Genomic DNA, 24,944 nt, shown 5'->3' on the forward strand with positions numbered 1-24,944 from the left:
CTTAAACACTTAAAGACATTAAGACAAAAGCAGATCTTAAACTTACAGGGTGTCTCAAAAGTTCGTTTACACATTTCCCATGTCAATAAAGCATATAAGAACCTGCCAAAAATCTAAGGTTTTGGTGTCCGTGTGCAGGGCTGCGGAGTCGGAGTCGGAGTCGGAGTCGGTCGGAGTCGACAGTTGTGACCGGAGTCGGAGTCGGAGTCGGAGTCGATTTTAGAAACCAGAGCCGGAGTCGGAGTCGGAGTCACCGAAAACCTGTCGACTCCGCAGCCCTGCTAGGTCTGCGGAGTCGGAGTCGGGAGTTGGAGTCGGTCGGAGTCGACAATTCTGCCCGGAGTCGGAGTCGGAGTCGGAGCTGGTTTTTGAAAGCCGGAGTCGGAGTCGGAGTCGGAGTCGCCGAAAATCCATCGACTCCGCGCCCCCGTCCGCACTAGACAAATATGCATGCTTTGACAACTGATTCGGAAGGTTGGAAACCAAACCCTTTGCTGTATCTCCAAAAATATTTGCCCATACCGATTTTCGTCACTCCGTCAGCTGCCGGAGGCTGATAAAAGGTTACCAGTTTTCAAGCTCTTGTAGGGGAATCCCCTGCAGTTTCTGCGTCGGATTTAGGTTTCACGAGCTCCCCGGCAACATCCGCTTCTCCCTGAAAGCCGACAGCTTGCATCGACACCATCCGTGAGTATTTTGTAGGTCTTCTCTGGCGCTAGCTCCTTCATGAATGACTGGCGCCGACTTCCCAAGCACCATTTTCCTTTTCAAAACAACCCCATTCCTGAACAAATGGGAAGTGCCAGGGGCAAATTTTTCGCAGCATATCGTAGCAGAATGTGTCGGCCATCTGTTTCTTAGACACATTTTGCAAATTTTGCAAATCCCGAACGCTCGTCATTCCCAATGCCAAGACCTTCGCTGGGTTCCGGAGTGTTTTCCTCAGGAGAGGTTCTGCTTTGTAAACGGCCAAAACCTGTCCATCGTGCGGTTTTGTCCGGATTTTGTGTGTAAAAGAAAGCTATTTGCTCCAGATCTGCCTCTTGAAACTTCGTTAGATAAAACTTTACATTAATTGACACTTTTGGAGGGTCATTTTTCCTCGGCATTGACGATTTTCGCATTATTTCCCCTCAAAATTTAGCGTTATAGATATTATAAACAATTTTAAATGATATTTTGTCTTTATTTTATGATGACCTGCAATTTTTGAAACTGGGTAATCTCTGTCTGTGAGCTTCTAGTCAGTTTTCAATAGTTAGGACTGCATTTTCAGCTGCTTTCCGGAGCACGAGTCTGCTGCGGTACAAGGGTCGTTCAAAGCGCTGTTAGTCTCGCATGGTTTTGTCCTTCAAAAATTTTAGCCACCGTTTTTATTAGATGACCATCATGTTGTACTCATCCTCGCCGACACTTTGCCATGTGTCATTTCCGACCTAACCATTCCCATTACTCGTGAGTTTCTCAGCCGACCCGAGTATGCGACCTCCATTTTCATGCCTGATCCATGGTCAGAGGTGAACCCTTTTTGTGAGCTCATGAAGGGTCGAATGCGCTTGAAAACAATGAAGCTGCTTGAGGAAGGTTGTTACCAATGCCCATGCAAAATTTCGACTGTTAAAGGAAATAGTTCACTTTTTAACATGGGTTTTGAACTGGAATAGCAGTTCCGTAGCTTGGGCTGAGACGAGCATAAATCAGGAGCTTTTACAGCCCAACGATCACCCTAGGCAAAGATATTCTATTTCTCGTCCCGAAAAAGGTGTCTTGCGTTGAGGATGTGTGCCTTGCATATATTTCCATCCAGTATGAAAAGAGCATGGGTCCCGAAAATTCTTCAGAAACTAGAGAAATTATCTACGAGAACTCTAGAGAAATTCTCGTACTGATCAATTAGGACATTCAGGGGAACATTATCAGATCGAGCAGATCGCCCAAATGCCGGTGGCTGCGATAATTTCTCTGTTTCTGAAGAATTTTCGGGACCCATGCTCTTTTCATACTGGATCGCGTGTGCCTTACAGAAACTGAAAAGTTCTTCCTATATCAAAATATAGAAAAAAATATTTTGTTATAAAAAGGTTTTATTTTCTTTGCTGATTATTTTGAACATAAAAAATCATAAATCGTTGCAAAAAAAATAATTTCGTGAAAGTGAACTATTTCCTTTAATTTCTTGTTGATTCAGAATTATTGACAAAAAAGCATGGCTGGTACCTGTAAACGAACTTTTGAGACACCCTGTAGACTAAGATCTTAAACACAAAGACAAAAGCAATGTTTTTGCACAAGGCACAATATTTTTTCTGCAAATGTGGATGAAATGATTCTGCCTCAAGTTATTGCTAATTGGGAGTGCTATGCAGGTACACTTTGTTTTATCTTTGATTATTAGTGGCATACAGGGCAGGACACCTCTACCTACAATTAAGCAGCCTCAAGAAACTAAGTCACTTTCAAAGGAAGAATAAATCATTCAGTGTGGCTACAGAGTACAGACTGCCAGACACTATCCATTCTTCAGTCTTCACATTAGTAACTTACAATTATCTTATGAAAAAATTGCAGCACATTATTCTGCTACTTTCTCTTATGATTGAAATAAACTCAAATGTTCACGAAATTGAGAACAAATATTTAACATTTTTACAATCTGATGCCTTTGCAAACCTGAACAATTCAGCTGCAGATCTGAGAACTGCCAGGCACAAGACAGATGCCAATCACAATGGTGGCCGAGGGGCATGCAGCAGCATTACCCTAAATTACCAGAAAAATCAACAATACAAGTTCAAAAACGCATTGCTTACAGAATCTTTTAAGTTACAAACTTCAAAAATTTGAAATAATATCACTGAGAAGTGTTACAATTTGTGTTGCAGTATCAAAATATGTGCCCTCTCTTTACCTCCCCGAACATCCACCATCGCGATCACAGTTGGAGTTTGGGTAAACAACATGGCTCATTTTTGGAAATTTCTGTTGATTGAAGTTTATCATGGATAAATAGGAACACTTGGTCAAAGAAAAAGGGGATTTAACTTAAAGCATTTAAAATGATGTAGGTATCACATCATTCATACCTAATGGCTCAAATCACCTGACGGTTGTGATGATTCCTAGTTAGCAAAACGTTAGATATTCAGTTTTACTAGAAAATGCAATTGCACACATTCCTTTTGACATAAAGTTGACAATGTAAGAGAAATTGCGCGACAAATACACGACAGTCGACAAACACTACAATTCGCTCGTAAACAGTAACCAAGTAGTAACAAAGAATAGATTTTGACTCTGTACCAGTTGGCTAAGAAACTTTGATTTGGGTAGCAGTGAATTTTTGACGTCATAGCTTAAAGCCAATGAGCTGCACTTCAGCTATTTTGATAGAGCATTGTTTCAGCGCTATTTGGGTCATTTTGCGTATTTATGATTAAATTCTCTCATTCTTATGCATGATTTTAATAATGAGAACAAGAAAAGAATGCAGAAAAGGTCTGCTGAAGCATCGAAAAATGATTTTTTATTATTATTTTACTAATGACGTCTCCAAAACCTATGGATTGCATATTCGCTGTAAATACACCACTGAACTCACTGTGAACTTTATAATGAAATGTCGCATGCCCCTCATATTTGTCTCAAACAAAATTTTTAGAAAGGTGGAGAAAATTTGTTTGGTGAAAAACTTGGGTAAAGTCAAAAGCTAAGGATAAAAAGCTTGGGTAAAGCGGTTTATATAGCCTTGGGTAAAGCTAAGGATAATTGAAATATAAGCATATTATCGAAAATATAAACACAATTGTTGAAATGTCAATAAATTGTGTCTTATCGGATGTTTATTTGGCTCTATACTTTTCAACACTTCATGAATTCCTTCATGCAACAACTCTATTTCCCGAAAATTTCCCTTTGCGAAAGCTGCTTTATCGATACACGCGCGCACGTGTGTGCTTGCGTGTGTGCGCTTGGGCCGATTGGGGGTGTGTGCGTTGGGTAAAAATGGGCATATGCCTGGATTTTTCATTATTATTTTTGTCGGTTTGTATATTTGGACAATGTCCTATAAATATCCTATATATCATATGACCTTGTTTGTGTGTGTTCGTCTTAGGGGGGCGAGTGTGGGCGTGGACGTGGTGAATTTAGCTCTTAGCCTTACCAGAATGAAACATGTGTAGCCTTAGAATAGAATATTTGTAGGATTTGTATTACCTTTCAAACTCTGTATCGAAACAGGTTTACTCACTGAATCATAACTTTATTTTATTGTCACCCTTCATTGATTAAAATTATTAATTATACGAGGATTGAGGGGTCACAGCGAGAACATCCTTGGTGCCGATTCTAGAATTTCACAGGAAAAGCCAAATTTTTTTACTGACACATCAGTGTTTAGGCTATTCCACTTGATATCTCAATTTCAGCACAGGAAGCAGCTAGCACTGCTAGTTACCTTGACCTGGAAGGCCAGACTGGAAAGGATGGCAATCTTAAGATCATATCAGTGCTGTCTGCTGAGGCATTCAGTTGGTGCGGTGTGCCCCATGGTGTGGATTTACTGTGAAGTTTTGCAGACTGTGTGGACTAGAACTAGGTAATGAAAAATATTTATAGTATGAGCATCAAGTACAAAGTGTGAAGACATGTAAATGAGTCATATTAATTAGTGATGCTCACTATGGTCCCCACAGTTCAATGAATAGCTTTCCACTTAAAAATAATATCCATTAATGAAAGTGTCAACTGTCTTGTCAATTTTTTGGTATAACAACTTGATTGGTGGTTGGAAAAACTGTCTGGCAGTTAGTTTCAAGTAGTTGTACAAGTATAATTAGATAAATAAAAGAAGTTGACCTTTTCCTCGACATCAAAAATGTAAAAAGCCGAATAATATATTTTAAAAAACGGTGAGCTTTCGGCCACTGGCCTTTATCAAACCAACGTGATAACAATGTTAAAAGACGATCCTGTGAATAATCTGTCTGCCATTTTTCAAAAACCGAAGATCGTGATATTTTAGGAAAGGCGCTACTCATAAGGGCAAACTATTTGATAGACCGATTGTCTACATACCTAGTGTCCGATGTACGTAACATACATAATATACAATTGTACACGTAGCTGTCAAACACACATCGTATGGAAGGTATGTACACTAACGCCGATGTACATCACATACATAACAAAATAATATACACATACATATATTAATCGATTGAGTTGAAAAGGCTACACGCTCACAAGATACACATGATACAGGCGCTTACATGATTGGCCACGACGTTAATTAATTAAGCGCCTGTATCATGTGTATCTTGTGAGCGTGTAGCCTTTTCAACTCAATCGATTAATATATGTATGTGTATATTATTTTGTTATGTATGTGATGTACATCGGCGTTAGTGTACATACCTTCCATACGATGTGTGTTTGACAGCTACGTGTACAATTGTATATTATGTATGTTACGTACATCGGACACTATGTAGACAATCGGTCTATCAAATAGTTTGCCCTTATGAGTAGCGCCTTTCCTAAAATATCACGATCTTCGGTTTTTGAAAAATGGCAGACAGATTATTCACAGGATCGTCTTTTAACATTGTTATCACGTTGGTTTGATAAAGGCCAGTGGCCGAAAGCTCACCGTTTTTTAAAATATATTATTCGGCTTTTTACATTTTTGATGTCGAGGAAAAGGTCAACTTCTTTTATTTATCTAATTATATTCAATATGTTCCTCGCTCGAGCACTTAGTAATATTACCAATCTAGTTGTACAAGTAGTTGTAACTTGTAGGTACTAGAAATAAGACAATGCTAAGCCCCTAGTCCCTACCTGAGAATCTCGGTTTGGTTATGGCTATATAAGTTCTACAGCCTGGGTGGCTATACCTCATTGCTCAACCTGCTACACTACACCTCATTCACATTGAACTGGCACACAATGCTTTTTGCCTTGTCTTGCTTTGAAATTATTGCCTGTTCATTGCCTATATATTATTACCTTTTGCCTGTTTAGGGTGTCTTGCAATTTGCATGGGTCATCAATAATAAATGCTACCCTTATTTGGTTGATGGTTCTTACTGTTAACATGATTACCCACCTTTGTTTCAGGAAACATCTTAAATTTAATACAATTTCTTTGGATACAGCCTCTTTGATTCCCTACTTGCGAGGAAAATAGCTCTGAGCCTTCTATAATGGCTGCTGTAAGTATCTACATGACAGTTTGGCTAGGAACCTCACCTTACATTTCTCTTCAGTTTCTGGTTGTTTTGAGATCACAGAATGGATGGATCAGCTTATGTCCTCATCTGGTGGATGCAGTAAATGGTGTAACTATGTGCTAACTCCATTGTGTGACTGTCTGTCTGTCTGTGACCGTTTGTCAGGCGGCGGCGCAGAAGGTGGCCGAGGTGCGCGAGGTGACCCGCCTGGAGCGGGTCGGCGCCCACTCGCACATCCGCGGCCTGGGCCTGGACGATGCGCTGGAGGCGCGGCCCAGCTCCCAGGGCATGGTGGGCCAGCAGGTGGCGCGCCGCGCCGCCGGCCTCGTGCTGCAGATGATCCAGGAGGGCAAGATCGCCGGCCGCGCCATCCTCATCGCCGGTCAGCCCGGCACCGGTGAGTGACTGGCGGCACCGGTAAGAGGGCGAGGGAGCTGGTTACAGGGATGTGGTACTGTAAAACGGTAGATGGCTGGCGGCTGCGTCTCCAACCCAGCCCCAGTGTAATTTTCTCCGACCCTTATTTTCGTTTCTTGCTCCGCCTTCGTCTCTTATCAAATTACCCGTGCGGCTTCTGACGAAATGTGCCGCCTCCAGAAAAAAATGCACCGACCCTGGCTTCGCCTCATTCCATCTCAACCGTGACGATTTTACGAGTGCAACGGGGAATGCTGAGGGACAGAAACTCTCCGGGAGGAATTGGGCTGCCTGCCGATTGGCGCACCTCTCACGGTTTTGGGAGATTTGAACCACTCCGAAAATATCCAACGGATTAGGTATCGAAACGAGATAGCCGTTTTTGCCACCGTGATTTTTATGCGACTCGTATTTCACTTGATCGGCCTTACTGAGTTTGTGTGGGTCTGACATTGCTTCTCCCGGTTATATTGAATTTTTCCATTTTTTTTCTTCAATAGGTACATAACAGTTAGCCGGTGTTCCTTCCCAACGAACGACAAGTCTATAGGATGCGTCCCGTACTTCCGTTTGACACGACCCGGACCAACCAGATCGAGACATATTCAGTCGAAACTCATGCTTGTGCCATCCTGTTTGATGTAGCCAGCTTCTCATGACTCCCTGTTTTACAGGAGTTGCCCCTATGTAGCTCACTGTTTGGCTAGACTCCGCTCTTTGTGACATTCGTTTGATCCTACCTCACCCTCTCGCGCTTTCAGGTAAGACGGCGCTGGCCATGGGCCTGGCGCAGGCTCTGGGCGCCGACACGCCGTTCACATCAATGTCCGGATCGGAGATCTACAGTCTCGAGATGAACAAGACGGAGGCGCTGATGCAGGCCTTCCGCAAGTCCATCGGCGTGAGAATCAAGTGAGAAAATCTTAGTTGATATTTGTTCTGATTTAGCATCGCTTTTAGTGAAAAGTTTGACGGACGAAATATGGGTCGGGTTTGCTTTGCACGTTTCACAACCACCGCGTTGATTGGTTATGTTCCAACTTCTCCATTATTTATTATTTGTCCTTGTCTTTATACTCATTGTATAGTTGCAGTCGTGGGCCCAATCTCATTCATGGCAATCCATGCAAGCCGCTATGAGTGATTGGATTCGAACTCGGGACCTTCTAGTTTCGCTGACGAGTTCCACCGCCCCACGGACGGGCCGCGCGCCAGTTTAGGGCGAATTTAATCAAGAAAGTGACTTTCGAAAATCTGCTTGAAATATGGCTGAATGTATAGGAAATTGCCTGAATTTTATGAAACCACCTGAATTTTGCACATATGGCAACTTTTAGGGGGTGATTTGACTACTCAAAGTGGACAAATTGTTGGCTTTCTCATATCCTGCCGATTTGCGGGCAAGAACGCGACTTTTGTAACGCAAGTTTACATAGTGTAATACATATTGAATTGATATAAATCATACACCATTGTTCTTCCCAATGTCTCTAAAAAACGATAGGATAACTTGCAATACTGGCTGACCTATCGTCTGCACGTTACGACTGATAGAATCAAACCAATACATGCATAGCGTTTTCATAACGATGTTTCATGAAAACCGAAGATTTCAACAACTACCGCCGTTTGCCGCCACGTCAGATCTAGCATGATTGCAATTTGCCAGCATTTTTTTACTTGGCCCGACCTTTTTTTCCTGCTCGAACTTGCTCGCCTCACCGGTAGCTCGAGTTTAAACATGACCGACGGCACGCCGCTCGGTCATGACCCAGCCGCGCGCCGTGACCTGACCTGGGGGCGGACGGTGCGTGACCCGACAGGATCCGGAATGACGTGTGGTTTTTAGTCCCGCCCATTGAGTGATGTCACTGTCTACAGCAGCCAATCATCGAGCCTGTTATTATGGGTCAGGATGTGTGTCAGCTAGTCATTGGGTGGCAAATGTATCGCAACCTATTTCGAGAGTATGAAATAAGTCCTCTTTGGCCACGATGATTTCGATTATTGGTACCTGATCATTCCTGCCCCGTACTGCTGCTTTCCGTACACCCGGCTGAGGTGCAGGAGGCCTTCAGGACCAGGATGGGGCTGCGCGTGGACGAGCCGCGGGCAGGAGGCAGCGGCAACTCCAATGAAGGCAACACCGCCCGCCGCGCCTTCCGCTCGCCGGCCGAGTTCGCGGCCTGCACCGGCGTCGACCAGGAGCTGATCGACCGGGTCGGCACGGTGCTGCAGGCTGTCAGCTGTCTGCACCGACTGGACATCGACGCTCTCTCCGCGTACTGCCGCCGCACGGCTGAGCTGTACGTGGAGAGGTACATGTCCACCACGCTGCACAAGCTACTGAGCCACTCCGCGGCCGTGGTGGAGTCTTGCCACCTCCCGATCGGTATGATGTCTGAGGAAGCAGCAGAGGCTACCCACAAGCGGGTCCGCCAGTACCGCCTTCGACACACCCGCAAGGATTCGAGGATCCACACGATGTCGGACCTCCTGGGCTACCTGCTCGTGGCGAGCGACCCGCTGCTCAGCAGCCTGGGTCTGCAGCGCCGGGGGAGGGGGAGGGGGAGGGGGAGGGGGAGGGGGAGGGGGAGGGAGGGAGGGAGAGAGAGAGAGAGAGAGAGAGAGAGAGAGAGAGAGAGAGAGAGAGAGAGAGAGAGAGAGAGAGAGAGAGAGAGAGAGAGAGAGAGAGAGAGAGAGAGAGAGAGAGAGAGAGAAAGAGAGAGAGAGAGAGAATCAGCTACGTCGTGACGACGGCACCGACAGCAGTGATGTCGACAGCGACGACTGCCACAGCAGTAGTGACTGTTCAGCAGTGACAGCAGTGACTGACAGAGTCGAACCAGCGCGGCGTGTCGTGAGAGTGTTCAAAGTGTATGTATGTAACATGTGATGCAATACATATGTATCGTGTGTTTATGCTTTTTCGATTATCGAATATATCGAAAGCATCAGGGATGACCCAAAATGCCTAAATATACCCATTTAAACCATTTGAAAAACATATTAAGAAATATTAACAACGCTACGAATAAATTCGCCCTAAACTGGTTAACGGCCCCACTGTGCGCCCGTCCGCCAGGGAGGAGACGGAGATAATCGAGGGCGAGGTGGTGGAAATTCAGGTGGACCGGCCGGCCACTGGCACCGGCGCCAAGGTCGGCAAACTCACCCTCAAGACCACTGAGATGGAGACCATCTACGACCTCGGCACAAAGATGATCGACGCGCTCGTCAAGGAGAAGGTGGGCACTAGGCAGGGAGCGCTCGTGAATCGTTATGGATACGAAAAGGGGAGAGCGAGAAATGGAGGGGTGGTTGGTCTTGGGTGAACGCTGAATGGTGCTGTTTGTTATGCGTTGTTGGCTGTAGTTGTTAGCGGGTACAATGCAGTCAGTTTTTTTTTTGGGGGGGGGGGGTTAGAGGATCATTGCTATAAAAGCAACTCCACGCCATCTTACTGCTACTTGTGTTCGTTTTCGCATCATCCACATGGCCCATCATTTCACTCCCCGTCCCACCCTGCTGAGCTCCACACACCACCTCACACCACACTTGACACTCCGCCCCCAGGCCCAGGCCGGTGACGTCATCACAATCGACAAGGCCACCGGCAAGATCACCAAGCTGGGCCGAGCGTTCACACGCGCCAGAGACTACGACGCCACAGCGCCCCAGACGCGCTTCGTCCAGTGTCCCGAGGGCGAGCTGCAGAAACGCAAGGAGGTGGTGCACACGGTCACTCTGCACGAGATTGACGTCATCAACAGCCGCACTCAGGGATTCCTGGCGCTCTTCTCTGGTGGGTTCTGGGAGAGAGAATATGGGTTTAGAGCAAGTTGAGGGCTCAGTTTGAGACTGGACTGTGCGTGCGTTGTGTGTGGCTTCATATTTTGCTGTGATGTTTTGGTACAATAGCCAGGTAGGCGAACTATTATTGCATGCATCTACGGTTACATATGAACACAACTCCTGATTCATCTCATTGGTATTCAAATGCTGAATCTAATGTCGTCTTGTTTTGCCTGAGGACCACAGCCGAGGCGTTCAAATGACCTTGTCTGTCAGTGTCTGTTGAGTGTTGACCCCCGTTCTTCTCAGGTGACACGGGTGAGATCAAGTCTGAGGTGCGAGACCAAATAAACACCAAGGTGGCAGAGTGGCGCGAGGAGGGCAAGGCCGAAATCGTGCCCGGGGTGCTGTTTGTGGATGAGGTGAGACATTAGACGTGCTCAGCTGCGTACCGGGACCGGCGGAGACTTGGACTGGATGGAGTTTGAGGGGAGATGAACGAAATGTGAGGGTGTGATGCAGTACTGCCTGAGGGCATAAGAGTTAATGGTGAAATTTTTACTTTTTAATGGATGGTCGTCACTCGTCAGAATGTCTTATCTGTTTTGTAGAGATGCTTACCTTTATTCTGCCCATTGCTATCACACAACGAAGCTGCTCCGACCTCGTCCGCCATTCTACCATCGCACTCCTTCACAGGTACACATGCTGGACATTGAGTGTTTCTCGTTCCTGAACCGCGCCCTGGAGAACGAGATGGCTCCGATCCTGGTGATGGCCACCAACCGGGGCATCACGCGGATCCGCGGCACCAACTACAGCTCACCGCACGGCGTGCCCATCGACCTGCTGGACCGGACTGTGATCATCTCCACCCGGCCCTACCAGGAGAGCGAGACCAAACAGATCCTGAAAATCAGGTCAGACAGGGCGAGACGACGGGAGAAGGGACGCGGCGATGGGGCGGATGGTGTTCCGTTGAAGTGGGTTGGTTGTGGAGATTTAGGCAGATTTGGTGGGATGAGGAAGCGCCTTCGCTCAAAGGTCTTTTTGCCTGGCTGTGCGCTTGTAAGGTACGAGCATCGGTGTTGCCGTATTGCTAAGAGATAATGGAAGGCCAAAAATTCACCACTTAAACATGGTTGGCTTCTTGGAGATTGTCCTCCCGCTGCCTCTTTCCCTTTTGTCGCAATTCCCTAGTACTGAACAAATCCGGTTGACAGGTGTGAGGTGAGCTGATCTTGACCAGATATGAGTTCCGACCCTGAGCTTCGTACTTGCCCTTTATTTCCCACCGGTCATCAGGCGTGGAGTCACGCTGACCCGATACGACCTGACCTCGTGTCGCGCTGACCCGTTACTTCTCACCGGCCCCCAGGTGTGAGGAGGAGGACTGTGAGATGGCGGATGACGCTCTCACCGTGCTCACCAGGATCGGCATGGAGACGTCGCTCCGATACGCCATTCAACTCATCACACTCGCCTCGCTGGTGGCGCGCAAACGCGGCGCCGCCGAGGTACGGCTGGGAAGGGTGCCAGAGGACGGGGGACAGTCACGGAGCCGCAGAAGTTCGGCTGGGAAGGGAGAGGGAGCGGGGGGACAGCAAGCGATGGAAAGCGGAGTCTCTGAGTGTCGTAGAACGTATTTTTTTTTCGCTGTGAGAGGGGTAAGACGGGCGAGTTTCGGTCTTGCAGATGTATCGTCTATTTAGACTTTGAATCGGGCCCCGCAATAGCGAGGTTTTCCTGAAGATACATCATACACGCAGGCTCCTGTGTTTCTTGCTTTTGGGGTTCTTTTAAACTCTCAGATGTCTTGTAGCTGCAATGATATCCTAACAGCTATGAGGTAACTGATATTGACTCGCTGAGTGACATGTCATCTAATATATAATTGTTTTATCGGATCGTATGTTATGGCGATGTTTCAGATCGAGATTGAGGACGTGAAGCGGGTCTACTCGCTGTTTCTGGACCAGAGTCGGTCGGCGCAGTTCCTCAAGGACTACCAGGATCAGTTCATGTTCAGCGAAATCGGTACGGATTTCCGCTGCTCGATCGCACTGCAACTATGACATCTACCAAGTTCTTTTAATGAACAATATTTTTCTTTGCTATCTGAGCTGTGCTATGTATGACGGTCCACGAGCTCAGCAATTTCAAAACCATTCGTTTTTTTTTTCTCGCTGACGGGACAAAATTTGCATTTTTTGTTTTGCTTTCAAGTGATAGTCGTTAAACCAATAAATGGCAGGACACCAAGGCTTATTCCGTATGCAGTACTGTGTGCTACTAAACGCCGTTATTATCACAGCAGTAGCGACCTGTGCCGCTAGGGAGGCTCACTCTGTCCCTCTATTCGTAGGTGCCGGGGACGACGGTGCTGCCATGGAGACCGCATAGAGCTCTTGACTGACCCCGCCCTGTGGTGCCTGCCTGCCGACTTGACTTGTCTTGGACAATCACCTCGACCGGCGTTGCATTCTCTCGTCTCATCCCAGTGGTTCCGTTATTCATCGCACATTGGCTGGCGACGTTAGTTTTTGTTGCCTCCGGCCGCGCTGAAACGTGGCTGAGTCGATAGTGTATTTTGTTGAACGTTTTCCGTACTGTATTCCGTAATACAGCATTTCCATCGTCAACAGTGAATCTTGTGTGAGTTTGAGCTGCCTTGATTGCCAGATTATAAATTAATAGCGTGTCGAGGCGGGATGCTTCGACTTCAATGTCAGATCTGTCAAAGAAACTGACGCATCATAAATGGACCACCAAGCAACTTAGTTTGGAAGCAGCAGCGGCTACTAGCGGACGAGAGATGCCAACTTTAGTGATATCGTAAATAATGCCTCATCCATTGAGGGCGATATTTTGATTACGATACTGATTGATAAAAGATCACGATGGATAATTTGTCTGGAGGGATACTTCCATTGAAGGGATTTGGTAGCCCTGATGCCAAGTGTTCATGGCGCTCTTTCGACATTTATGGCAGCCGCTTTTTCTCGGCGGTCTCTAATGTTATTTTTTTAGGCTTCACAGGTCCTTTTTGTCGGTGTTTGGAGCAAATATTATATTTTGTTTTGTTTTAAAAGCCATTTCCGAATGATGGCTGCTTCAGCGCTACCGCGGATGCTCAGCAAGGGGCTACTTGGCAGGAAGGTGAGTGCATGAGACGTCAGTGTACCTACCTGTTTCACTGTTTGGAAAGCGTCAAACTTCCTCATACTGAGCCAGTGTTTTCATGCTAAATTTCCATTTAATTTCAGCGGATTCGTTGAAATTTTTTAGTGAATATGTACCCAAATGTACAGTGAGGATCCCATCCTCGTAACTTAGATATGCACAGAATAGAATAATTGTTTCCATTACTCGCGTTAATTGTCAAACTTTGGAATAAGTCCGGGTAGATCATAGATCAAGATGGAATGTTGAAGTGATTAAAATATGCTATCTTGTGAGGCTTGTCTGATTTTCACCTGAATACTATTTGATTGCCATATTTATTAGCATGCCATCAACATGCTGACATTCCTCATTCTGCGGCTTCTCATCAATGAAAATATTGTGGCCAAGCTGTTCACCTGAGGGCTGAGACTGAGGTAGCATTAGGAAGCAGCAAGTTATTTCCATGTGTGGCAGAACCAGTGAAATCAGTCCCACGCACAAGGGGGAAAAGCTCAAAAAATTGAGCGCTCAAAAAATTGAGCGGGCCCCATTATGAAGGAATAGGCGAAACGATGGTATTTTACAATGCCTTTAGCGTCACACTACGGCAAATATCGTATCCAAATAAGGTATCAATGGCAAGAGAGAGCAACAAGGTTTCTTCTCGAACACTCGCCGTGATAATTTATATCGGTGTTTTTGGAAAGAAAATGCCCTAAAGACGCTCAACTTTTTGAGCGTCACTTGTCGTTCGGGACCGCGATACTCAATAAATTGAGCGCCACGACAGACGACAGTCAGCTGGCGCTCAAAAAATTGAGTGCCGGCCAGCATCTACACTCAATTTTTTGAGCTTTCTCCGTGACAGGTGAAGCCGGTACTGGCTGCCATTTTTGATGTTATGTTCGTTGAAATACGTTAAACTGAGTTGAAACAGAAATGCAGGAAGTGGAATGCTACGTGGTACCTAAACTTTTCACAAACCCATGGCATCATGTCACATTTTCCGCTAGTAGTTTTATCGGTCTTTCGGATTCGGCACACCTCAAATAATTATATAAGGCTTGAATAATCCGTATGAATACTGTAATTGATATTCTTTGACTGTACTGGGAGAAGGGAATACGTGAATACAGAGATATCCACCCACCCTTGAATATTGGAGAATTATAGCAGGAAAAACTGTATTGCCACGGTTACAACTTACAAGGCCATCGGCCGCAAACAAACAAAAATACTATACAATGTGGTTTAGATTCACAAACATCATCAAGTGTGGAACACAGAGACGAGCAAAACAACATCACATCATCGCATGCCAGCCCGACCACATTGGAACCGGGTCCGGGTGACCTGCGACCGGAACCTGTGTCTTGCCAGCATACATCACAAAAGCAGGAGGCAGTGTCGTACTGCTTTGATCCAAAATATGCCATATAACAAATGATAAAAACGACCTAAGCTCGGACTAAGCTTATCATTATCAAATCCTTGACATGTAAAAGACGAATGGAAACATCGAGTCTCAGACCAGCAGTAGCAACGATCACAGTAGCAACATCACAAAGAACACGCGGCATTATCAGACAGCCGTTTTGTTATCGGGCTACAGGCGGCGACGGCGTGGTTGCAGACCAGCTGCGAGGTAGCGGCGTGCGGTCGGCGTCGCATAGTGGGCGGCATCGGGCTGTCCCGGGCCGTCGAAGCCGCACAGGTTGTCGGCGCATGTGGGCGCGCGCGGTCACCACGGCCAGCTGCTCACCGCCAGCACAGACTGCGCAGCGTCGCCGCTCCGCCGGCCAGAACACGCAGACAACCCTTCTTGCAGTCGCACAACACGTCGCCAAACTCATTCACCTGCTCCACCATGTTGTTGATGTCACCGAGTCGTTCGAGTTGTGGCTCGTGCCGTCGAGCATGACCTGCCCGATCGGACACGGGTCAGCGGCTTCTGCTCCAGCGAAGTCTTCATCTTAGTGACGTCTTGCTGATCTCCACAAAGGCTGAGCAGATGACCTTACCCACAGAGACGGCCGACGTCCTCGCCAGCGACCGCTTGGTTGTGCAGACCTGCCAGAAAAAGAAAAGCTGTTTGGTGATCTCAAACGATTTTTTTCTTTATGCAGTGGAACAAAACGGAAAATATGTCATACAACAGGAACTAAAAAAAAGATGCAGCCTAGGTCGTCTAAGAAATGGGTGCAGCATTGATAAAATTCTTCATTGAATGAATTCTGCAAATGCTTTTGATAAAATGTGTGGTGATTATAAGGAGACCACTTTACTATAAAATTGCTCAGGATTCCCTATCTGGACCTGTCAAAAAATCCTGACTGCACACCAACAATAAGCATTATATCCAAAACCTCTACCAGGTACCTAGGGATAATTAAATTCTGATTCAGGAAAATATTTCACATCATACAAATAAAAACCTTTACTATATTGAAACTGAAAATGTGATGCTGATCCAGTGACCTAAGGGTCTCAAAGTATAATAATGAATTAATCGATTATAAATTTGGTGGTGACTGCCGACTGGCGTCTGGCGGCCTAGACCTTGAGGCTTGAAAGTGGCCTTCCTTTTCCGTTGACTCCGATCCTCCAGATGGAAATGATACAAAGGATCATTTTTATCTTATTTCATATGAGCGAGCCAGTCAGCAAAATGGCTATCCTGTTTCAGCATTCACCCACACAATAGTTGACTGTCAGTCTGTCATGCTGTCAGTGTTGTGAAGTAATGATGGAGTTGAGTTTTGTTGATTATAAATTATGATGTTATGTAAAGGACTGGAAAGTGAATGTGAAAACTATGGAAACATATTGGCAGAGTATTGTCACTTACTATCAGGACATATGGATAGAGAATACATTCAAATTAATAAGAAATGCCAAATATCAAGGTACTCAATCACTGATAGCAGTGGACTATCACATGTTTTAATGTCAATTATATGAAAGTTAAGACTGAAACTACCTTTTACCTCATCATAACTAATGAAAAATTGTGTGAAGAAAACATTCACAGCCTCTTTGAAGCACTTAGACCACTAAAAAACAAAAATTTTCACGTAAATATGTTGTGTCTCCTTCCTTCAAAACATCATATCGGATGGCGCCACTTTCGTCGACAGTTACTTATCTGCACGCTAATCGAGGAAAACGTGAATTGATTGACGTTTACGTGTTTCCAAATTTAAAATCACAGCATATTCAAACTTTTCAGTGTACCTTTTAACATCTAAGTACAACTAAAACGATAAAAACTTACCCTCAACACAAGGACGACGACAACCACGTGACCGGAGACGTCGCGACGAAATAAACAAACGGCGCCGCCAAATGAAAAATATTCTCCGATATGGGTAATGTGAAATTGAATCGCAATCATTTTGGGTAGTATGAAAAATGCTCTTTCCAACAGAACCCTAGTAAAAAACGTGAATGGACAAAAAATAACTTTTATTTCGACATAAATATTGGCCAGTTTTTGAGTCATCCTGGTATGCCGTAAGATTTCGACCTATAAATTGGTGTTCCCCCAATCATTGAAGCTTGAGCAGTGAAAAATATGAAAGCCTAATCTGTTTTGCATCATTAATGATTCTCCTAGGGTGTTGCCATTTCTCCCTAGGTGTTGCGAGTTGCTTTTGTAAAACGTGTTCCTGAAACGGCTCAATTTTTTGAGCCCTCAGCATTACGGCTATGGGAGCCTCTGACGTCACACGCTCAATATTTTGAGCGCTCAATAATTTGAGCTTTTCCCCCTTGTGCGTGGGACTGAAATGCTCAGAAAAGTTAATTAAACAGTCACGTTCTGAAGCCATTTAAGGTACCTGTGTCTGATTTATGCAGCATGTATAATAAATATTTGGAAAGATGTTTGGTACCTAATTGATGTAGTCAGCTCCTCTCGAAGTTTTTTTTTCATTTAGTTGTCAGGAAAGTGAAAACTAACAAACTTTCAGAATTGTATATTCTTAGGGAGCATTCTCTCTCTCGTAATGCACCCTGAATCCAACACTATCAGTCAGGCTGAAGGATCTTCAGTTGCTTGCTGCAATGCCATGAACATCCAGAGCGAGATATTTTTACTGAACCTTTAAAAGTGAAAGTTTTTTTTGTATTTACTGGGAGTTAATGGATTTAAGTGATTCGCTCTAGCATTTCCAAAACAGTTGCTTATCTGTGCTACATAATTTTCATGCCTGTCCTTTTCACAGCTTGTTGGAATCACACCCCTGGCCTCATCAGTCAGGAACCTGAATCTGCTTGAATACCAGAGCAAGGAGCTTCTGGACAAGCATGGAGTCACTGTGCAAAAGTTCAAAATGGCAGAGTCTGCTGAGCAGGCCAAAGAAGCAGTCAAGACTTTCAGTAAGTGCTCTTCATCAGAAGTCTCTGCAGTCTAGAAAGTGTGCAAACTGCAAAGCCAGTTTTCACCAGAGTGCTTCTTAACTTTGGCATTGTTTTGTTGTGAGCAGTTCATTCTAGATCATGAATAGTCTGACATTGTTCTCCTTTGCAGCCCCAGCAGAGTATGTCATCAAAGCCCAGATTTTGGCTGGAGGCCGAGGCAAGGGCACATTTGACAATGGCTTCAAGGGCGGTGTGCACCTGACCAAACAGTAAGTTATTGATGAAATAATTCCTCGTGTGTCATACATGCCAGTTGCATTGAAAGTGGTAGTGTACCTGTTCAGTGGTGTGCTTAAAATCAATTGACTCTTTGTTGATATTGTTGACATTTCTCAATTGACATTGTTGACATTTCTCTTTGATTTGTGTTTGTTTGGAAAACTTCTGAAGAGGATAATTGGGAAAGAACCTATCGTTTTGACTGCCAGACCATTTCCTGCAATCCTGTCAGCACTGTGTCTGCAAAGCTCCAGAGCAGACATGCTCGGAATCGGTAAAGAGAAGAGGATCGATATTACCGATTTCCAGTCTCACTTATCCATGGACTCGCTTCCCAACCACGTTGCGTCTGCACAGGGCGGGTGACGTGCCGATGCTGGTCTCCTCGATGGCCGGCCACCGACTGGTCACCAAGCAGACGCCCAAGGACGGCATCATGGTCCGCAAGGTGATGGTCGCCGAATCAGTGGACATCCTCCGCGAGACATACTTCTGCATCCTCATGGACAGGTATGGCGGAGTTTGTAGGGGGGGGGGGGCAGGATGATAGTTACTGAGCATATGATAACCCCTTGTTTTTTTCAAGCCAGGGAAAACCACCTAAAGACAGGATCTAATTAGTACCGTTCCGCCCGATACGTACATCGTCACGGGTCAGCTTTTTACCGAACATTTTACGAATATTTTACCAAACCGAACACTACAACTGAACTCCAAGAAGGGCAGCTTAAAGCCAGCAATCTATGAGCCACTTCATACACCTTACAGCCACGATACGCTCGATTGTTGGCTGCTGTCTGCTCGGCTGCTTATTCAGTCGCCGATTTAGTCTGGATTTATTCCGTCGCGCTCGGCGGTATGCACATGTTTGATCCCACGCTGACAGCGTACGCCGTCAAACTTCGTACGGGCCCCGGAAATTAAAGCAACGCAAATGTTTTTGGCTCATTGGTGTCACCTGGCTTTTCTCAAAGCTTATTTGGCTCGTTGCTCACGTACAGTGCACCAAACATCGATGTTTTTCAGGACCTGTATTGTAAAAGCTATGCTAAATTTATATCGCATTGCACTTCACTGCCATTAGTATATTACAGGGATGTTCCTTGCCCATGTGTTGGTGCCTACAACCTGAAATTTTACCATGTGATCTCGGCTCTACTAGCCACAGGTTCAAGCTTGTTTATGGACATAAACACAAAAATTATCGGTCCAGGTCCTGTATTCTCCATTCCAGATTCGCCAATGCTTTTATATTTCCATACCCACCCGTCTCAATCCTCCCTCTATCACCCCCTTCCCACTTTTCATCCCCTTCTCACCCTACCCAAGACCCTTTTCTCTATCCCTTATAACGCCCGCGCCGTGCCTCGTGTGACCCCCCTCGCCCCCCCCCCTCCCCAGAGAGTACAACGGACCAGTGGTGATTGCCTCCCCGGATGGCGGTGTCGACATTGAGGAGGTGGCTGAAAAGACGCCCGAACGGCTGCGGACGGTACCTATCGACATCCACGAGGGTATGACGGAGGAGACGGCACGAGACCTGGCCGCCTTCCTCAACTTCCACGGCGAGCTGCAGGATAAGGTGGGCGGGGAGAGGGAGGGATGGGGAGCGGAGAGAGGAATGGGAGGTCGGTAGAGTGGAGAAGTGTCGGTGTGAAGTCAGGTGGGCGGGTGGGCAGTGAATTTCGTTATGTTTACGAGATTTTTTTTTCAGGAATACAATTTAGAGTCAATGAAATTCGTCATGGTTCAGTTAATAACTTGCATTTTTTCGTAAGGCTAGCTCGGCATCTGTTTGATTTAATATAAATCTGACTGGGTATGACTGTATAGTGTGAATCGGTACTACTCGGTATAGCTATGGCCTATGAGTTGTCTCAATGGAGAACTCCATGACTGTAACTCGGCACTACTCACTACAACTTCCCTCTTCCCAGGCCGCCGCGGAGATCCAGGCGCTATACCGCCTGTTTTTGGCTGTGGACGCCACCCAGGTGGAGATTAACCCGCTGATCGAGACGCCTCAGGGACAGGTGGTGGCCGTAGACGCCAAGATTCAGGTCAGAGCCGCCGCCGGCGTCCGCCCCAAACCGCTTTGATGTCGCGCAAAAGTACCGTGCCTGGGAATTGGATGGATGGAAATTCAATTTGGTGTGTTGGTTATAAGGTGGAGGCTTCAGACCCGCGTGGAACTGGAAACTGGTATAGTGGTGCGTATTGAATATACGTCTCCTGATGGGTTGTTACGCTGCCGACAGTTCGACGACAACGCGGCGTTCCGTCAAAAGGAGATCTTCGCCATGGAGGATTCGAGCGAGTCCGACCCGCGTGAGGTGGAAGCGGCCAAACACAACCTCAACTACATCGGCATGGACGGCAACATCGGCTGTCTCGGTCAGTTGCACCACTTCCTCTTCGTCGATCCTGATCATGCATCGCTTAGATAGTTTATTTGAAATGACATATTTTGTTTTCTTATCTTGGGGAGAAGTATACCCGGTATCGCCAGACACCTGCACGTGTCAGGGTCGATACTGGGTATTATGTTTTCATTAACAGACTGGCTTGTAATGATTAAGTGTCGCGACGGTGTGTGTCATTTAATATTTCATGGCAGTTTGCGTGACAGTGCGTTTGTATAAGTTGTTTCGGCAGTGCACGTTTACTCGCCAGTGGAGTGTTTGCCTTATCAACAGCGGTAAATTTAATAGTGTGGACCTTTTCACTGTGTGTAAACCTTTGCACCGACGCACCACTCTGTACCTTTGGGCTCAGCCATTGAACTCATTGTACTTTAGCTACAGTGAAATCAACTCGGTCTGTCTCACCTTACAGTGAACGGCGCCGGCCTGGCCATGGCCACCATGGACATTATCAAGCTGCACGGCGGTGAGCCGGCCAACTTCCTCGACTGTGGCGGAGGAGTGCAGGAGGAGCAGGTCAAGAGCGCCTTCCAGCTGCTCACCAACGGTACGGGGCCGGGCGGCCGAGGGGTGACAGGGGTGGGACACTCAGCACTGTCATCGTTTGCCTCCTGCTCTTCGGGGTCAGTTGTTACTCTTGAGTGAGCTCATTTACTACTTGACCGTGGACTTATGATCTTCAGTGCGTTGTTCAGACCTTCATTCAATCCTACAAAAACGTGCATAAACGTCATCGTCAAAGATAATCGGTTTTAATGACGTTATTATGCAGGGATGTGCCCAATGAACGTCTCGATGTCGCTTACTGACCCTTATTGCAAGTATCGCGGTATAGCCGAGTCGGACTGCTTAAATATGTGTTGGAATGTTCGGCGTGCTTTTAAACTTTTATGTAAGGTTGGGAATATTTTGAGTCTTGTAAAGGCCTGGCTACACTATGCGTTTTCTGCGTGCGTTTTTTGCGAGTTTGCGTGATTTGCGGAATATCGTTCTAGAATGAAACGACATTACGGTTTTGTTATAAGTTTTTCATATAAACTTTTAATTAACATAAACGTTTTATTAACTTTTATCTAAATATTAAAGAAGTTTAATTAATAATAACCTTTTTTCTAAAACGATATTACGGAAAACCCGCAAACACGCAAAAAACGCACGCAGAAAACGCATAGTGTAGCCAGGCCTTAAGATTCGAGAGTTTGTTGAATTTGTTTTTCCTATCAACAGGATGTGCCAGATTTGGTCGTAATATGATGCAACTCTGTTAACAATAACAAACCTCCAAAGAAGACGTCCGCATTTGAAAACGATCCTTCTGCGCTCTCCAAAGCTACTCTCACCAAAGCCTGTAAAAGCAAATAATCCGGTGATCCGTATACACTATACAGTAATAACAACCCGCCGAGCTGGCTGCGATCGTTCGGCATTGCCGACGTCCGTATGCCTGGGGTTGATCGTCAAAGTGCCCACTGATCGTCAATCGCCCGGCTTAGTGGGGGCGTTATCCTGCCGTGCCCACGCCCACCGGCGCTCCGGTCAATCATTAGCCGTTGGGGACGAACGGGAGTTGCCCGCGGCGGGCAGGTCGGGACGGCTACCCGGGATAGAACGGCTCAGCGGCCGGAGCAGGAAACTCATCAGCTGATGGCATGGATTGGGCACGGGAAAATATAGCCGTTGTAAATGCTTTGAGAAGAACTGAGAACTGATATGTGCCTGGATGTGGATTTTTGATTGGTATTGTCGATCTGAAGTGAATTATCTGGGCATGTAAAAAGTGTGTGTGGTTGCAGAATTACTGTTAAAGGCTCCTTCTCTATAGCTGGTCTTAAGGCTCAGAAAGGGATTGGTTGAAAGGTTGAGATCCGCGTCAGAGGCTTTCTTTTGTAAGTATTTCAGTCCAAACTATCCGACACACTAATCGCAACGTGACGAGGCCTTGCGACGCTTTCCTTTTAATCATGTGTATAAGCTGGCCTGCTCTTGAAAAACGGCCAATTTGATAAAAATTGGCTATGAAAAACTCGGATTTCTATCGGTGTTTATGTTTGTCCCACTGACAGACAAGAACGTGAAGGCGATCCTGGTGAACGTGTTCGGCGGCATCGTCAACTGCGCCACCATCGCCAACGGCATCGTCAACGCCTCCAAGTCCATCAGTCTGGACCTGCCGCTCGTCGTCCGGCTGGAGGGTAGGTGGCCGACTCGGCGGGACAGGCGGGAGGGGGAGGGGGAGGGCAGCGCTGCCGCTCTGACTACGGATGAGCCGCTGAGAATAGAATGAGGTTTAACTTACGTTGATTGATTTGAAATTAAAATGACTGGCATACCCATTTTAACATTATGTTAGTCGTCCTTGTAAGGTAGCTTCAATCAACAGCAAATAGTAAACTGCTTTTCGATTGTGAGACGTGAATGTGGGTCTTCGCCTCATGTCACAGAACTAGCCTCCTAGCCCCATTACCTAATGAATGGCTCTCTGCCCCCAGGTACAAACGTAAATGAGGCGCGCAAGATCCTGGCCGACTCTCAGCTACCGATCAAGACGGCCACCGACCTGGATGACGCCGCTATGAAGGCTGTGGCCAGTCTGTAGGAGCCTCTCTAGAAGCCTCTGCGGCGCGGGGCGCCAGGAGCGGCCGGTGCCGCAGCCGGCCTGTTGGCGTCCTGTGGTGGAGGCGGCCAGGTGGGATCTCTGGGAGAGGTGTGACCGCCCCGGGTGCGCCCCGTGTGAGGGCTCCCCGCCGGAACGGTGATGGGTGCCTCTCTTTAGCCATACGTCGCCGGGAGTTCGAGCGGCTCTGTGCGAATGTCAATAGTGAGGGGTGTTACAGAATGGTATTGTTTTGTTGGTGCTAGCGGAATGAGGCCTTTGTAATTGAGACGTTTTGGTGATTTTTTCCAGTTTACTTTCTCACATGGTGACATTCCAGACACTGGGCCACGTCATTGTGTGATATGGTGCGGCGTTTAAACCGCAATGGTGCCTCAAATATATCCCGATGAACATGGACATCTTTATTTACGTATGCCTGTTTTATTGCATGGAAAATTGTGGATTTGCGATGAATTCACAGAATGATGACACTGATGCTACGCATTCGCTGCCTGAACTAAGTTAACCCGTTAAAAAAATATTGTGTTGGGAGGATTAGAATGCTTTGTAATTTACTCAATATGTGCACTGTAATGCGTTACAAGCAACATTTTTTACGTTTTTTTTTTATTTTCCATTGCTTTTTCATAATCTTATGTTTATTTACTCAGTCGCAGTTTTAGCATATGCCGAAGTATGCCTTTAGCATTAGCGCGAGCGTGCGGTAAAAGCTTTTTGGATTAAACCGCATAATGTTGAAGGCAATTGGACAAAGGTTTCGGCCCATGGGCAAAACATTTTATCAGCGAACTTTTGAAGCATTTTCTGAGACGGAGGAAGGCGCTGGAAAAGAGCTTAACTGATAGAAATCTAACGTGAACTTACGTGTTGCATTTGGTCGCTTTGAACTATTGAACAGATTGTAAATGTTGGTTTTCAATAACATATTTTAAATCCTAATGCACAGACATAGGGCCTGTTCCAGCGCCTCCAGAAGAAATTCTTGACTGGAGGCTCTACCAGAGTTTTTACTGGAGGCGCTGGAACGCAATCTGGAGATGTCTGGAGATCGGCGTCATAGTTACCAAAAGAATGACGATTGTTCTCTCTTGAAACGCAAAATTTGTTTTCAATTTTAGTCAAAAAGATAAATAAAATTATAGCAATGTAATTTTCTTTGCATTCAAGTTGTAAAATAATCAGTCAAATGTCCTTTGTTTACATTCGTGATTGTCACATGTGCGCCATAATTGTAGACCAGAGCCTCCAGAGAAATTTGGACCTCTCAACTCTCTGGAGGCTACTGGAGGTTTCTGGAGCTTTGGCGAGAGCTTTCTGGAGCTTTCTGGAGGCGCTGGAACGCTCTCTGGAGGATTCTAGAGCTTTCTGGAGCTTTCTGGAGGTTTCTGGAGGCGCTGGAACAGGCCCATATTAGTTAGTCACCTACATTTATGGCGTCAATTTCATGCCTTTTACAACTGCAATGAATTGACAAAAAACGCATTTCACATTGATCAGTAAAAACTTTAGTCTTTATTCATACTGACATGGGTAAAAAACCAAGCGCTCACTTCACAGGATGGTATATACCTTCCACTCTTCTCTAACATTGAAAACGAACGTTACTCTAGCTTCTCATATGACATATGAAATAGATGTTCTTGGTTTGATATG

General features: G+C 46.0%; 2 protein-coding genes across 9 annotated transcripts; both read left to right on the top strand.

The window, feature by feature from the left end:
• Positions 1–3,938: 3,938 nt before the first annotated feature.
• Positions 3,939–13,087, top strand: LOC122389907 (ruvB-like 2). 8 transcript variants are annotated; one of them, XM_043382395.1, is made up of 11 exons: positions 3,939–3,983; positions 6,121–6,215; positions 6,399–6,630; positions 7,412–7,562; positions 9,736–9,898; positions 10,227–10,455; positions 10,755–10,867; positions 11,145–11,365; positions 11,824–11,962; positions 12,377–12,482; positions 12,811–13,087. In XM_043382395.1, exons 2-11 carry the CDS (start codon positions 6,207–6,209, stop codon positions 12,846–12,848), a joined length of 1,401 nt encoding a protein of 466 aa, XP_043238330.1. In that variant the 5' UTR covers positions 3,939–3,983; positions 6,121–6,206; the 3' UTR covers positions 12,849–13,087. The 8 variants fall into 8 exon arrangements, with proteins under 8 accessions (XP_043238330.1, XP_043238327.1, XP_043238328.1 ...); XM_043382392.1 differs by having other exon boundaries at positions 3,948–3,987; XM_043382393.1 differs by having other exon boundaries at positions 3,950–3,996.
• Positions 13,088–13,404: 317 nt separating this feature from the next.
• On the top strand, positions 13,405–23,687 carry LOC122389915 (succinate--CoA ligase [GDP-forming] subunit beta, mitochondrial-like). The gene is made up of 10 exons (XM_043382412.1): positions 13,405–13,604; positions 17,837–17,990; positions 18,142–18,241; positions 18,609–18,761; positions 19,653–19,833; positions 20,189–20,311; positions 20,510–20,645; positions 21,087–21,221; positions 22,738–22,866; positions 23,164–23,687. The coding sequence occupies exons 1-10, from the start codon at positions 13,548–13,550 to the stop codon at positions 23,268–23,270; spliced, it is 1,275 nt and encodes a 424-aa protein (XP_043238347.1). The 5' UTR covers positions 13,405–13,547; the 3' UTR covers positions 23,271–23,687.
• The last annotated feature ends 1,257 nt before the right edge of the window (positions 23,688–24,944 follow it).

The sequence above is a fragment of the Amphibalanus amphitrite genome, unplaced genomic scaffold (genome assembly GCF_019059575.1).
Source record: "Amphibalanus amphitrite isolate SeventyFive unplaced genomic scaffold, NRLGWU_Aamphi_draft 000376F_arrow, whole genome shotgun sequence".
Classification (NCBI taxonomy): domain Eukaryota; kingdom Metazoa; phylum Arthropoda; class Thecostraca; order Balanomorpha; family Balanidae; genus Amphibalanus; species Amphibalanus amphitrite.

Coding starts and splice junctions, on each gene's coding strand:
- LOC122389907 (XM_043382395.1), top strand. Junction 7,563..9,735: donor TCCATCGGCGTGAGAATCAA/GTGAGAAAATCT, acceptor CCCGTCCGCCAG/GGAGGAGACGGAGATAATCG. Junction 9,899..10,226: donor ACGCGCTCGTCAAGGAGAAG/GTGGGCACTAGG, acceptor CTCCGCCCCCAG/GCCCAGGCCGGTGACGTCAT.
- LOC122389915 (XM_043382412.1), top strand. CDS start 13,548: ATGATGGCTGCTTCAGCGCTACCGCGGATGCTCAGCAAGGGGCTACTT. Junction 18,242..18,608: donor GGTGTGCACCTGACCAAACA/GTAAGTTATTGA, acceptor GCGTCTGCACAG/GGCGGGTGACGTGCCGATGC. Junction 20,646..21,086: donor CGGCAACATCGGCTGTCTCG/GTCAGTTGCACC, acceptor CTCACCTTACAG/TGAACGGCGCCGGCCTGGCC.